At 49.5% G+C, this 15612-nt stretch overlaps 1 protein-coding gene across 9 annotated transcripts in view; it reads left to right on the top strand.

Annotated features, from left to right (window-relative positions):
• The window catches only part of LOC126532264 (uncharacterized), a 253753-nt gene that overhangs the window by 85447 nt on the left and 152694 nt on the right, over positions 1 to 15612 (top strand). For all 9 annotated transcript variants that reach the window (XM_072288492.1, XM_072288496.1, XM_072288493.1 and 6 more), the window contains exons 3-5: positions 7719 to 8082; positions 8180 to 8457; positions 11988 to 12368. In XM_072288492.1, the coding sequence (XP_072144593.1) occupies positions 7719 to 8082; positions 8180 to 8457; positions 11988 to 12368 (1023 nt within the window). The remainder of the gene's footprint in view (positions 1 to 7718; positions 8083 to 8179; positions 8458 to 11987; positions 12369 to 15612) is intronic.

Raw genomic sequence — 15612 nt, 5'->3', positions numbered from 1 at the left:
ACCACAATGGTAGCACACTGGTCGACAGTCGACGGTGCGCCACAAATCGGTTTTCCGACGCTGATAGTTCGGCGGTAACTCTCCATGGAGCCAAGGAGTGGCGTGCGCATGTCGAAAATACGGCGTTGTTTGTGCTGGCATGATCGGCGGGGTCGGTAGAGTCGACGAGGGTGACGATGTCGGCTCTATTTGTGGCGTAGGTGGTGTTGTAGTTATGGGTGTCAACGACGCTGAAGTTGCGTTGAGTGGACGGCGAACAGCCTCCGCATAAGCGAGGCGCCGCGGAACGTTGCCACAGTCTGGCGCTGAAAAAGCTTGCCGGACTTCCTCCCGGACTACATCAGCAACAAAAGATAACGCTGGCGTCGGTTCCGTAGGCGCAACCACAAAGCCGAGCTGCCGAAGCTCTTCTCGCACCACTTCTCGGACAACTTCACGCAGAGACATGTCGTTACTCGCAGCCAGTACGGAAGTGTTCGCCGTCGAGTTGCTCATGTCATGCTGGCGGTATCGTTGATGCAGGGCCCGTTCAATGGCTGTAGCCTCTTTTGTGAACTGTGCCACTGTTGTCGGCGGATTTCTCACAAGGCCGGCAAACAGTTGCTCCTTCACTCCTCGCAGGAGATATCGCAGCTTTCTTTCCTCTGGCATGTCTGGGTCTGCCCTACGGAAAAGACGGGCCATGTCTTCCGAGAACATAGTAACACTCTCATTGGGCTTTTGAACGCGGATTTCAAGGAGACGCTGCGCGTTTTCCCTCCTGTCGATGCTTGAAAAGGTATCCAGCAGCTGTGCGCGGAAGTCGTCCCACGTGGCAAAGCTCCTCTCCCGGTTTACGTACCACGTACGAGCATTGTCCTTCAAATAGAAATAGACACTCGAGAGTTTGTCCGCCGAGCTAGTCTTATGGTTATACTGGGCGACGCGCTCGAACTGGTCTAGCCAATCTTGGACGTCTTCAAGGGCATCACCATGAAAGCTCTCCGGTACCATAGGATTCTGTAGTGTTACTTGCGATGGAGCTGCGGTGGCCATGTTATTTGTAGGAGGCAAACGATTTCTCGAAGTTTCTTGCAGGGGACTGGACTCGGGCGCTAAGCCTAGCAGGCGACGACTGAACCGGTGGACCGGTGTTTCGATGCGCGATAGTGATTCCGGGCTCGATCGTCGGCTCCGCGAAGGGGTGCCAAGCATGAAGAATACCCAGCACCTCCACCAGTGTAACGACGTGGGATCGACGAGTATGCGTAGCAGCACCGCCAAGAAACGCACTTTATGTTGTTGTTGTTGTTGTTGTTGTAGCCTGCGATGCGTGTGGCTCCTACCCACGATGGGGGATTGGCCAAGAAATGGGTGGATTATTCGAAATTATCAGTCGTCCAAGGGAACAACCACAACGTCTTCTTCGTTTTTCCCCGCTTCACCTAAAAACCCGCGCTACTTCAGCGTCGTCCCCACTGGCGCATACCCGCTGAATTATGGTTCTGCCAAATATAGTTGTGTCATTTGCACGCCTTACACGCCTGCCACAACGAGCCGACTGCTGGGCACTTGGGCTACACTCGCACATTGGCACGGATTCGGCAGAATTACTACTGGCCGAGACTTACTGCGGTCGTTAAACGTTACGTTCAGACATGTCTGGATTGCCAACGTCGTAAACCGCCATCCGTCAAACCAGCCGGCTTACTGCATCCTGTTGAGGTACCGGCCACACCATTTGCACAAGTAGGCATGGACCTTCTGGGCCCCTTCCCAACGTCTACTACTGGTAATAGGTGGATAATCGTTGCCACGGATTATCTCACTAGATATGCCGAGACAAGTGCCCTGCAACGGTCAACAGCAGATGAAGCGGCACGATTTTTTCTGGAATCCATCGTTTTAAGGCATGGCGCTCCCGCAGTAGTCGTCACGGACAGAGGTACTGCGTTCATGGCCCAGTTTTTAGATATCGTTCTACGTCTAAGTGGTACCGCCCACCGGAAGACAACAGCGTATCACCCTCAAACGAACGGACTGACAGAACGACTCAATAGGACATTGGCTGATATGATAAGCATGTACGTAGATGTAGAGCATAGGAACTGGGACGAGGTTTTACCTTATGTCACCTTCGCGTACAATACGGCTCGTCAAGAGACTACTCGCAAGACGTCCTTCAGTCTCGTATACGGCCGTGAGGTTACAACAACGTTAGACGCAATGCTCCCTCATGAATTTGACGACAACGAGGCGGGTGCTGAAGAGATAACACACCGAGCAGAGGCAGCTAGGCAGCTTGCGCGTCTGCGAATCCACGAACAACAGGACTGTGACGCCAGACGCTACAATCTTCGGCACAAAGCCGTAACATACAACATCGGCGACAAAGTGTGGGTCTGGACACCTATTCGACAGCGTGGGCTCTCTGAAAAGCTCCTACGCAAATACTTCGGGCCCTACATAGTTCTCCGACGCATCAGTGACGTCAACTACGAAGTCGTTCCAGACAGCTCGCACTGTTCAAAGCGCCGACGGCATTTACCCGAGGTCGTTCACGTGCTGCGTATGAAGACGTACTATGAGGACTGCCAAGACTGCGCAGTTCTTTACCGCTGCTTTCCAAGCCTCTATCATCGGGACGATGATCTTTTCTAAAGGGGGAGCAAATGACACAACTATATTTGGCAGAACCATAATTCAGTGGGTATGCGCCAGTGGGGACGACGCTGAAGTAGCGCGGGTTTTTAGGCGAAGCGGGGAAAACGAAGAAGACGTTGTTGTTGTTCCCTTGGACGACTGATAAAGTGCGTTTCTTGGCGGTGCTGCTACTGTTAAGAATGGCCATACGGGGTGGCAACGTGCCAGCTTTCAGCCCGCTGCACGTGTTCCAAGCCCACCAGTCGGGGCGCCTTCCGAGAACTGCGGACGGCCGGCAGCCACGTGGCGCGCGATCAACTCCGGAAATTGGTACTTGGCCGAGCCACCCGGGACAAAGCAGTTCTACGAAGCCCTCTGACGTCGGCACTGAAAGCTGGGCGGTACCGAGAACTGCGCATGACCGGTGGCCACGTGGCGCGCGGTCAGCTCAGGAATGTGGTACTTGGCCGCACCACCCGAGACGGAGCACAGTTCTACGAAGCCCTCGGTCGTCGACTCCGGAGCCTTTGTGTGTATGGGCTCGAACTTGCGTGCATAAGGGTGGGTGAGCCATAGTGCGAGGCGGCGGCAAGTTTACAATGCTTGGACGAACCTTCCCGACCATTCCTGCTCCGACACACCTCATCCTCCAATTCGGCACACCTCATCCTCCAAGTCGGCACACCTCATCCTCCAAAAAGGCGGGTCATCTTGAATGACGTCGAACTATGACGTCGAGCAAGGGCTTATAAGCAGCATTTGCCGGCTGCTAGGGAGTGCTCGTGTCGTGCTCGTTGTCAGGAGCTGACTGCTCTGTCATGCTAGAAATGTACTAGTGAGCTGTGTGCTCGTAAACTGTTTGCTGTATGTTAGTTTTGCGGGCTCCATATGGGAGTCGCGCTAGTCTGCCAATGTACCTCGTGTTATAAAATGTAAAGACTGCCATTAAATCCTGCTCGCCTAGCCCTGTCGTCCCAAGTTCATCTCTACAGCTACGTCTGCCAAATCTAATACTACGCATACTCGTCGATCCCACGTCGTTACAATATATATGTGTGTATATATATATATTTCCTCGAGCGGCCGGTCGCGTCGCAATTTCGCCTGTATTCGCGCGCTTCTAACAGAAAGCTGTATCGGGAGTTTTTCATGTTGCTCTACAATTTTCTCATTAACACTTTTCATCTAATTATAATATTTGAGAAGCTGATTAGTTAATTAAGACTAGCTATGTAATTAGGCATAATAAAAAACAATTTGAGTGTCTACCAAGCGACGACAAACAACATAACCTTGGTTCTGTATAGCTACGTGGCATTTGCATATTTTTAAACTCTGGCTAGAGTTAGCTGGGACACCCTGTATATACCGGGGCACCCTGTATACCACGAAAAAGTGATTGCCTTCGCATAGCTGATCTTCCGTTGCTCAATTCGCGCGAAAATGCCCATTGCACGAACTCCTTTTGTCGCAATATATTCAATATGTGGCCGCCAGTTGAGAGATTCGTTATAAAGAACTCCAAGGTACTTGAGTTACTCTACTTGTGGAATATCTTCTAGATGATAGTTCTGCGATATTTTTACGGGGTATTTAACGGGAAAAACAAGAATAGTGCACTTATTAGCAAGCAGGTATAAATGTAAGCTAATCAGCGAGCCTTCCAGTTACCTTAGAAAGAAATGCAAAATTTGGTAAGGGAAGTAAATGTCACTATATCCATAGCAAACGCACAAAAAAAAGCAATTTGGTCAACATAAGCGTAGGTGCTAGCACCTGGGTGAACGGGGATTCATCTCAATAAAATATTAAACAACACCGGTGAAAGTAGCAACCCTGAGGAACAACTCTTGTTGGCTGCTCTTTGCGAGAAGGAAAACTCTGTCTTGAAAAATCATTCACCCATGCCAAAATATAACTTGAAAAGCCGTGGCGCTCAAACGAATTTATTAAAATTGTGTGTTCAATACTGTCATATCCTTTGCATATATCTAAGGTAACTAAAGCCGCATACTGTTTTTTTTTTTTTTTTTTGCCGGTCGATGTTAATGCGACTTTCAAGGTCTACATGCGCGTGTCGTATTGGCTGACCAGATCTAAATCCAATTTGACAGTGACTCAACAAGAGATATTGATTAAAAACCTCTGTTATATGCCCATGAAGCACCCTTTCAATAAGTTTCACATATTTGATGTAAATGCAATTGGTCTTATGTTGGCGATTGTATACCCTGCCCCTTGCTTTTTAAGTAACGGAATACTTTTGGGCGACCTTCCATTCATGTGATATTCATGCATTACTAATAGAGTAGTTTAACAACTTCAAATACTCATTCGCAGTTTCTTGGAGCAATAACTTCAATACTGCATTTGTTAATCCGTACGGGCCAGATTCTGTAGTTGGCAACCACAACATGACCTGTGCTACTTCCGAAGAGGATACCCCCTCGGTAGTCCTAGAATGCCGGAGTAAAAACACAAGTTTGAAGGAGCGATGTCAGCCGGTTTTCCAGTCCTTTAGCCAATAGTTGTAAGGACTCCTGCACATGATGTGAGGTATAGACGACTGACTCTACATTAGCTATCACTGGGAGTCTCTTTCTAAAACAACGGTAATTAAATAAATCATGTATGCTTCTCGATTTAGAAAGATAATTGAAATGTTTTTATCGTACTCATCTTTTGCGCGCGTAACCGTACGTTTGAAGGTTGCCGAAATAAATTGATAATCCTTGCAATTTTGTGTGCTGTGATTATCTAGAGGTTTTTTCCAAGCAGCTTTCCTTCTTCGATTATCTCGTGTGCACTCCGTACTCCACCAAGGGCTCGATGAGTAACGTTTAGCTGACTGAATTACGAACTCAGACTTTTTTCCGGATATCTAAGGCGCTGAACAAATATTCAACCCAATTTCTTCGCTATCAGCAAGTGACGCAATAGTTGAGCGCAAGCAGTGTTTAAACTATTTGCAATTAACAAATATTATGCCGTGTCTTTCAGCTGATGTTGATGGGCATGCAACTTCAAAGGACACCGGAAGATGATCACTGTTTGTACAGAAATCAATTGTAGCCCAAGATGTCAAAGCAACACTTATGCTAGAAAAAGTCAAACTTAACATTGAGCAAGACTGCCCGCGAACAAATGCAGGCTGCCTCATGTTTAGGCAGGAAATATATCTGTGGTCCAGTCCCATAGACGCGTACCCCATGACACGTGGTGCGAGTAAGGGCTTTTTCAGCTAGCGAACGCACTGTCCAATGGGTGTGTGTTGTGAACGTCTGTAGGGAAACATGCGTTTATAATGGAAAATGAACGGTAGCCTGGGATGCCGAGGTCCGCTGCCAAAATTTCACATTCTTGGGACATCATCTGAAGACATGTTTCCGCCTTGCGACAAAATTTAGATGACAACAATATCATTAAACCACCTCCTAGTGAAAGGCGATATAAAAGAAAAGGTCGAACATCCTTAAATGAAAAACTTTCTCATTAGTAAGCCAGGTTTCTTGCAAGATTATGACGTTAGGATTAAGCTGCGTTGTTAAACAATTTAAGTCTGTTGAAGCAGAAGCCAAGGAACGACAGTTCAACTGTAGCACTTTTAAATAAGCTATGGTGATAATTCCACGAACGAATACGACTCACACGTTTTTACTTCTGTAAAGAAGATTGCTCGCACCTGCAAATGATCACTCCGAGAAATACCGTAATGAGTCGATAGCTCGCTGCGCATTATATTTCGCCAGTTATCGCGTCACTGGTTTGTGCGTTACGGACGAAACTGTAAGTTATTTTCATTACGTCTTCTTCAATCATTTCCTTGCACCCTTCATTTAATTCAAAGTCTTTCTGCATAGTGTCTTGTGACCTCTTTCAGTTAGTAGCGAGCAAGTTTTTTTTTTCTTCCGATTAGAATCAACATTTTCTTCTCCGCATGTGTAGCTCTTGTCTCATGGCCAAAGCGTCTTCTACTGTTATACTCCCGAACTTGACCACAAAATCCACACCGTTTCTTGCTGTTCGAAGGCTGTCATTTGTAAGTCTACAATCTCTTCTCACGCTTGACATTCATGTCAGCATGATCATTTTTAGCCACTTAGCATTTTATATTTGCTCAATATTTCGCGCGTGGATAAGTTGCTCAGTATTCTAAGTTAGTCAAGAATGGAGAATAAAGGAAGGTTTGCGCCAAGTTTGGCGCTCCAGTGCAAAGCTTGTTTCCACGACGAATTAATATATTTGCTCAGGCGTGACACGTGAAAGAAGTCCATAAACGAGATAGTCGATAGGTAAACTCTCAAAGATCAATTACGTTGTCATTTTGCCACGTAAGAACCACCATCACTACTCTGTACGACGAAGGTGGATGCCCTGCGGCAGCGGAATTCATCCTACGGCGAAAATTTTGACAATTGCATCTCTCCATCTTGTCGTCCTGGACTGTGCTTTCCTTCATTTCGCCGTCACTCTAAGAGACCACTGGTGATTTGTTCTAGGCATTACATAACTTGATCAACTCTGAATATTCATACCAACCTCGACTATTGCACATATGAGTTACCCGCGTGTGATCGTGATGACGATTTATATTGGCGTCCCCTTTGAAACGTGGCGACGACAAATATAGTCACCTTGCCTACTTGACCTAATCAGGTATTAGGTGTCTTTTTTGTAGTCTCGCATTTTGCCTATCTCTGCTTGAGCTTTTTTCTCTTCTTTAAAACATTTACATCTATATCGTCAATGCCGGTAACGACTCCGGTTCCATCAATACATGTCCTGCTTTTTTTCTCACCAGTACACTCTAAACGTCTGTTGCTTATCTCGATTGCTGACCCGTTAATGCTTCCGTAGGCTTTGAATCCCAGTTCTTCTGGAAGGTGGACGTTCTGCACGGGTCTCGCCTGGGCGAAAATTTTGGCATTCGTTTACGATGTGCTGAGTCATTGCCACATGTTGCTGCAGCATATACATGCCTGATCCTGTCGCGAATATTTGTTCCGGTATGTTTTTCTTTTTTGTCCTCAGGCAGGCCAGTTGGGTGCCTCACACGGCAAGGCACTGTGTTTATCGTACGTATCTCGTGCTCGCAGGCCACCTGAACCGGAGCAACTGCAACGACCTGTGGGTGCACCACAAGGTGCGCACTTCAGGCACCTACCAGATCGACGTGGACGGCGACGGTCCCCTGAGGCCCATCTGGGTAGACTGCGAGATGGGAGACGGCCGCGAGCTGTTCCAGGTGCTCACCGTCGTGCACCACGACCTCGAGGAGACGCTGCAGGTGCGCGGCAAGGAGCCGCCGGGCTCTTACTCGCGAAACGTCACCTACGGGGACGCGACCGAGCGACACTTGACGACACTCATCGACAGCATGTTCTCCTGCCAGCAGCTCGTCCGCTGGGACTGCAAGGGCGCCATGTTCGGATTCTGGTACCCGCCCGGACTCGACAGCTGGTGCGCTCTCTCACTCACACTTGGTCGCCGTAGCTGCTATAGACTGCGCTTCCATACAAGCAGGGAATGCCTTGAAAGCGGCTCGAACTCGGCGCAGGTGGGTTGGCCGAGACTGGCGGGACCAGTTCTACTGGGGCGGCGCCGAGACGGACAGCCGCAGCTGCGGCTGCCACCCGCACTGCCTGCGCACGCGGCGCAACTCGACGTGCAACTGTGACGCCAACGTCAAGCAGGTGTGGCTGGAGGACGCGGGCCTCCTGCTGGACGCCCGGCGGCTCCCCGTGCTGCAGCTGCGCTTCGGCGACACCGGCGAGGCCAACGAGGCCGGCAAGCACACGCTCGGGCCGCTCGTCTGCCGAGCCACGGGTCACGTGGGTGAGTGACCGCCTGACAACCGCTCCGCGTGATCCTCCGCCCTCGAATGCGCTTCGGCATACGCCCAAACTGGCCTCCACGAACGTTCATCATGCGCGCTTGCAATCGCCCTCAACATACAGGTGAGAGAGAGAGAATGCTTAGAAAGGCAGGGCCAGAGCTAGTTTCGGTTGCCTACCCTTCACTGGCGGAAGGGTTAAGGGGGATAAGAAGAGAAAGAGAGTGGAAGGGGGAGATAGAGAGAAAGAGAGACAAGCACGAATAAACCGCGTACAATGTAGAGCGGTAGGAGACGGCGTTCTTAAAGTCTATCGTGAAGCCCTGTAGACCGCAGGAAGCTTAATAACGCGAGTAAGGCCTTCAGCGCGGATGTTCTTTCGGAGCACTGACGTAAAGCGTTCAGTTCTGATAGTGGACGATCCAATACTGGTCCAATACTCTTCACATCACTTGTCTCTGGGCTCTATATCGCGGGCAGACACAGATAATATGTGCGAGCGTCTCATCGCTGTTGCATGTGTCGCACTTGGGGCTGTTGGCCATTCTAATGAGGAAAGCGTATGAGTTCGTAAATGCAATGCCTAGCCGCAGATGGTACAGCATGGTCTGTTCACGTCCTGGTAACCCAGGCGGTAGGTGCATCCGTATGTCCGGAGACAACGAACTGTATCTAGGAACCTGTGCCCAAACATCACAGTTTAGGTTCCAGCGTACCTCTCGGCACAGCTGATTGCGGAGCCGTTTCAGAACATGTAGTACACGTGCTACGTAACCCATGACCTGTACGCGTAACTGTCGCGTGTTCTGCGTAGAACTTGAAATCATGCGGAAACACTGACGTCGGTTCGCGCAGTTAAAACACAGAGGCGCCACGTCGTGTGAGTGGATTCCGTCGAACCAGGTGTTGTTATTTCGAATGCTCGTGCTGTTTTGCATTTGTACATTCCGCTTCGTATAATCTGGAATTAAACCTCCACTTGTGAGCTGAAAAATGAGCCCTTAATAACGCAAGTCGTCTCAAGCGATTTCATGTTGAGACGAAATGCTTCTCGGTTTCAGGACCAATAGGTGAACAAAAGATCGGATGCCAACTTGTCGGACACAGCTCAAATCTGTCCTCTGTTATCCAGTCCAAAAGCGATGACCTTGGCAATTATACATTTTCTTTTCTGTGCCTTTATGCGTGGACGTCAGGGCTATATCGCCCCTCCGTGAGTCTTGCCCATCGCGCTGTTCGACACACGCATCACGCGGTAACCAAGTTCTGACACCCGTTTGTGGGCGCACCTCGTCCGTCTCAGAAAGCGCTCGGAAATGCCTTTTCTCGCTCGTTTCAACCGTTCAGACCACCTGTGTTTACGCTCGACCAGATATCACCAAACGGCCATCGCGTGCGCCGAATGCACCGCGCAGAAATTGGCCTGGCTGTTTGCCTTGTCTCGTTCGTGGGCTGTTCCACGCGCTCTGGGAGCGCGCTTGCCCGTCACGAGCGGCGAGCAGCTCGAACCTTGGCGCGGATGGCGTTGTTCCCGAGCGGGTCGTTAGCAAAGAGCCACCGTTTCCTCGAGGTAACTCTCGGCGCACAGGCGCTCTTTCTTGTTCGGGCGCGGGAAGGTTAGTATGTAGTGTAAAGGCTACTCATGCTGGCCTGTGCGTCAGAGAGGGCAGCCGTGACGAGAAGAAGAAGCGACGCGCGCTGAGACCGCGAGAGCAGCATTAAATCAGTAAATGTGGATCAGGAAAATGGATCAGTATCGGAGCGGCTAAATCCACTTACGTTCAGCGATAAAGCGTCTATAGCCGACGAAGCGACACCAAAAAGTCGCTGCTCCTTTTTCCAAACGCTGCTGTGTCCCGACACGGTGTTCACATTGTGAGACGGCTAGCCCTATATCCAAAATCGTGATGCAGTATAGCGGCGCTTCCGCTGGCGCGCCAAAGTCCGTTTCGTCAATGTATGTCGCGCAATGCTGGTCGTCGTCATCGCCATTGTCGGGCATCCGGAGCACCGACCCTCGACAGACGAACCACGAGTCTGTTATGCGGAGCGGGCATATGCCGTGGTGGGGATATACGCGAGATGAGGTAACTGGGAGGCTCAGCACTAGCGCCGCATACACACGCACGCACGCACGCAGGCACAAAAGAAAAAAAAAAAACACGCTCAGGCGTCCACTTGACAAAAGCATTGCGGCATCTTCGTCGTCTTATTGTGCGACGTCCGCTCACAGCACGTCTGATCGCTAACCTGCAGCTTAACGGCATTGCCGCAGCTCAAAGGGCCATTTTCCATCTGTTTCTGATTGCACAGTGTAGTAATCGTAGCGGGCACACCATCATTATTTTGTTAAGAGAGAGGGGAGGGCCCATTTGTCCGCGAGAACATAAACCCGTGTGCGACGCAAAGAGAAGTGAAATGGGAGTAATTCGGTAAACATAGCTAGAAGCGCCACTGGGCTGAGGCGGTTTAAAAGAAGGCAGACACCGCGCCCGCGTTGCGTGTATACTTCTAGTGCATTTCCGCTCCGTTCTCACTAAAAAAGCAGACTTGATGGAAAAACGCATTGTTACGATTGGCCGCACACAGGCATTTCTTGTACAGATTCACCTTGCAGAATGTACGTGCCGTATTTAAGGACTTTTGCAGCGTGCATTATTAAAACTTGCGTGCGCACTGGTATCGTATTTGCAGTGCATGCGACGAGGATCAGGCGCGCGTAATTTGTACTCGCCTCAGCCTGGATGACTTCGCGACACGCGCCTCGAGCAGCATGCGACCGTGGCTGCTTCTGTGTCGCTTCGAGCATTCGTGCGGTAAAAATCTTAGTTCACGTGCAAGTATGTTTCACATGTGCGTTTGCGTTCTTTCTTTCTCTCACTGTCGTTCTTTTGTCCTTCATTCTGTGCATACACGTGGAGAAATACGACGAGTCCTATATTCTTTCAGAAGACTGATCAAATATTGTTGTGCTTCGTGCGATCCACCAGACTCAGTGAAAGCCTTTACTTCCTGTCCCTTCTTTTTTTTTTTCGTGGCATCTTCCCTTCTTTCTAACCCCATCTTCCCAATCCCACATGCAGGGTCACAAACAAGAGACCTGATTCTTGTTAACCTCCTGGCCCCTTTTCTCTCTCTCTGTCTCCTCGTGCCAAGTTTTTAGCTCTCGGCTAACCTGTCTAAACTATCAGTAACTCTTCTCTCTTTCTCAAGAGTTGGCGTAGGACTGCAGAGGCAACTTAGCTGTGCGAAGTCAAATCATTTGCATGTACGCGAATATATATATATATATGTATATATATATATATATATATATATATATATGTGTGTGTGTGTGTGTGTGTGTGTGTGTGTGTGTGTGTGTGTTTCTGCCTCTAGTAGATAAATTTTCGGGCTCTTTAGTCAGGCGAGACACAGGTGAGGTCAGCGGATGGGAGGTAGGGCGCACTGATAAAAAAAAAAAAACGACGCAGTGAACGTGTTGTGCCGTTTGCGTGTTCGAAGTGTCCAAGAGCTTCGCGACTCCCGGCAGACGTGTTCCGCGGCAGCTTCGTGGCGCCGGTGACGATCACGAGCTCGGGCTACCCGTCCTCGTACCCGCCGCCATTCCACCGCTACCTGTGGACCGTGTCCGTGGAGCCCGGCGACGTGATGGAGCTGGTGTTCCTCGAGTACGACGTGCTGCACTGGGGCGCCTACGCGGCCGTGCCGGGCTGCCGCGCCGCGGTGCGCGCGTCGGCGTGGCGCCACTCGGACGGCGCCCGGTTCGCCATCGAGCGCCAGGGCGACGCGCCGCCCTACCTGGTCACCGACGGCTCGCGCACGCTCGTCAACCTCACGCTCACCACCTGCAACCAGGTCCTGAAGAAGCAGCTCACCAAGCGGGGCTTCATGGCCGAATTCAGGAGGGCCGGTACGTGCATGCCTGCAGCCACTGTAGATTACGTCGGGACAGCGACCCACCGTGTTATCCCGAGAGTGCATAAAAAAAATCCCTAAAATTGTTATGCAGTGACGACGTTATCCTTTACGGGTCACCAGAGCTTTGTGCGCGCTTCTATTCGCATCTTTATACGTTCCTATTGAATGATAGATCAAATTTGCTTCTTTTTACTCGGCTCACCTTGCTCGCCGCCGCACGTTCAACAAGTTGCCATTTACTTTGGTAATGCGTATACTGTACGCAGAGCTCTTGGAGCCCTGAACGTATGAGATGCCGTGAAAGCAGTATTATTGTAAACTGCCGAGCATGCGTTCTCCAGCGCGCAAAAGACAAATCTGGCCAAGCTTCACAAGTTTCGCTTTTACATGCGCTGTGCGACAGCTGTAATACCCTGCCGCGACAATTCTTCGCCCTCTTTCGCGAAGAAGAGTAAACAACGTTTCCAAAACGAAGCATAGGTGCCAGCGCAGAACGCGCCTTTTTGGTCAAGAAGAAACACTTTGAGCCGCCTAGATTATGCAGGCCAGCCGGAAGACGTGCCCCATACGGCCGTCGAGAGAACCCCCGCACCCATTACGATGCTGCCAAAATTGAAAGCAGTCGCGAGTGACTACAGCGTCGCTGTATATATTTCAAGCAACCACCACTCCGGGCTCCACTGCCGCTGGTAGTGCTAGAGAGGAGCAGCTGGCTCCAGCAGCCTTGCTAAAGTCTACTTATGAATACGCATAGCGGCGTAAATGGCTAGATAAGTGCATCTTTAAAAGATCCCTAGATGCTTCGAGAATGGCGCTAAATCCCTAAACAGACCCGAAAACCGCTACATCTGCTTATGAATCCCTAGAGTTGGCATCACGGCGACCAAAACGAAACGAACAAGCGCCAAAAGGCGGAGCAACTTGAACGCAGAGGAACCGCGCCCCACTTTCACCTAGACAGATATCTACTGAGCAATCTGTTCTTATTTTCAGCGTACATCAGTGCAGGACTGTATGTGGTTAAAGTGCAACAAACATATTACATAAATGTGATACAAACTCTTAGACGCAATTTACGTTTGTGAAACGTCTTTGCCATTGGACGTTCACCTTTGCTGATGGCATGTTCGCAATCTCTATTGGCTGGCTTTTGCTCTTAACGACCGCTATAGCTCACGAAGCATTTTGCGGGCAACCGGCCAGTACTTGCGAGGCATTCCTTACAAGCGTTCTGAGAGAAAAGGCGCCGGTCATAAGTGATGACGCCCACTGTATTAGCACGTGTCCATGAGACGCGGTTGAGCGATAAGCTTAGTGAATTCGACTCCCGGTTTATAAAATTTCAATTTGACGTGGTTGGCACCACAGTGTCGATTAGCGGCAGAAGTACAGGAGCACGGCATGCTTCACAGCGTCAGCTGGTGCAGAACCTGCAGTGAATCGTCTCTTCCGTCAGAGCCACAAACGCAGCGTCAACCTATTCGTGCTGACTCAGCCCTGCTTTTAACCTCGCATGCCTATCATTTATCCTCATTTCTGCTTCTCTCCCTCTCGTAGAGCCTTCGGGTGATATTGCAGGAGAGCGGCGTTCGTGTGCGTGCTGGTTGTGAAAATTTTTAACAGTGAATGGTGAAAATGCTAAATTCTATAATTACCTAAATTTCTATGAACCTTGGTAGGGAAGTGAGGAGGCGAAGCAGTGCAAACCCTCAACTGGTGGTCTTTTCAAAGTCTCCAATGATCTTCTTCTAACTTTCGCTGACTTGAGTGGTACATTCGAGGACTCGAGTATCAGCACGCAACAGCCTACGGGATTTTTTTGCAGGCAGCACTCTCCTTGATATGCGCTTAAGTGTAGATTTTTATTAACTCTATGTGCATTGCGTATTTAACGCCACGACTACTTCAAAGTGACGTTCGTGTCGTATACGTACCGGGTGTGTGTTTCTTATTGTACAGTGTACATTAACCCTTGACTTGACGCGGGTGGGTCGCTTGTCCTGGTTTAGTTTCTTTTTCTATTGTTTACGTTCTTTGTGTGTAGACTTAGTATGTTTGTATGCTTGGGACATATGTATGCCTATTTATCAACTGTGTACAGGTATAGATGGTTCCGCTGCAGCCTATCTTCCCATCAGTGTGCAATTGTTAAGAAAAGAGTAAAAGCAAGCAAATGCACTTAGAAATCCTCCGTTCTCAGTGCGTGTTTACTAAAAGCGTGTATAGATGTGCGAAAGTTTCTTCTTCTTGTATATACATTTTCTTTTCCTGCTGGGCAGTGCTTTTTCACCCACAACGCAGTTCTCTGCTAGCACGTGCCGGACTGAGATCCTTCGGAGCGTGGCTAAGCCCCGTCGAGCGGCCTGGCTTATCCGCCTTTATCTCTCTAGTGCTCGGCCTTGTTTGTGTCGCGCACCGTCGGTCTCCGAATGGCCCTCGGAGCGACAACGAAGAAGATGATTCGCGCTCACGTCGCGCTCGTTGGATACCAAACAGGTTCACGTGAGCGGAAGCCCGGTAAGCCAGAAGGAACGCTTAGCGAGAAGACGCCAACAGAGTTGTCACACACCAGTGCCTGAGCCGATTTATTGCTTCCTTTAAGAGCGATTGCCATTATGCCCACTGTAAAACGGTCACGCCGCGTTCTTGATCAAAATGCTTGATCGAAATTCCTTCGTACCATTGCGAAACAGCAATTGGACGCGCTTCAACTAAGTGATCTTGCAAATAAATTTATTTCTAAAGTCGCCTTTCGTTCTTATCAGCAAAAACCATGGTTCACAAAGGCCTTAAAACGCCTAGAAAACAAAACAAAAGAAAGCGTCTGTATCGCGCCGCCAAACAGAGAGGACGCCCATGCGCATGGGATAAATATTATGAAGCCGAACAGAGCTACGTCGACGCACTGCGTCACGCTAAACTCCTTTTATCACAATAATCTACCAAACCTATTAATCAATAACCCGAGGCAATTTTGGAGAGTTATAAACGATAGCGAAACGCGCACTATTAAGATAACTAATGAATCGAACGAAATCATTAATGATTCTGATTGCGCCGACGTGTTCAATTCGGCCTTTGCTTCTGTGTTCACAAACGAATCTAATGCGCCTCCCATTTCGTCATCGCTTAGTATAAACTCGTCAATGCCAGCCATTGCTTTCAATGCAGACGGTCTTTGTGCGATCATTGACAAAATCAAATGTTCATCATCTTCCGGCATAGACGAGATTAAC

This window comes from Dermacentor andersoni, chromosome 5 (genome assembly GCF_023375885.2).
Source record: "Dermacentor andersoni chromosome 5, qqDerAnde1_hic_scaffold, whole genome shotgun sequence".
Lineage (NCBI taxonomy): Eukaryota > Metazoa > Arthropoda > Arachnida > Ixodida > Ixodidae > Dermacentor > Dermacentor andersoni.
This window is presented reverse-complemented; position numbering and strand designations above follow the sequence as displayed.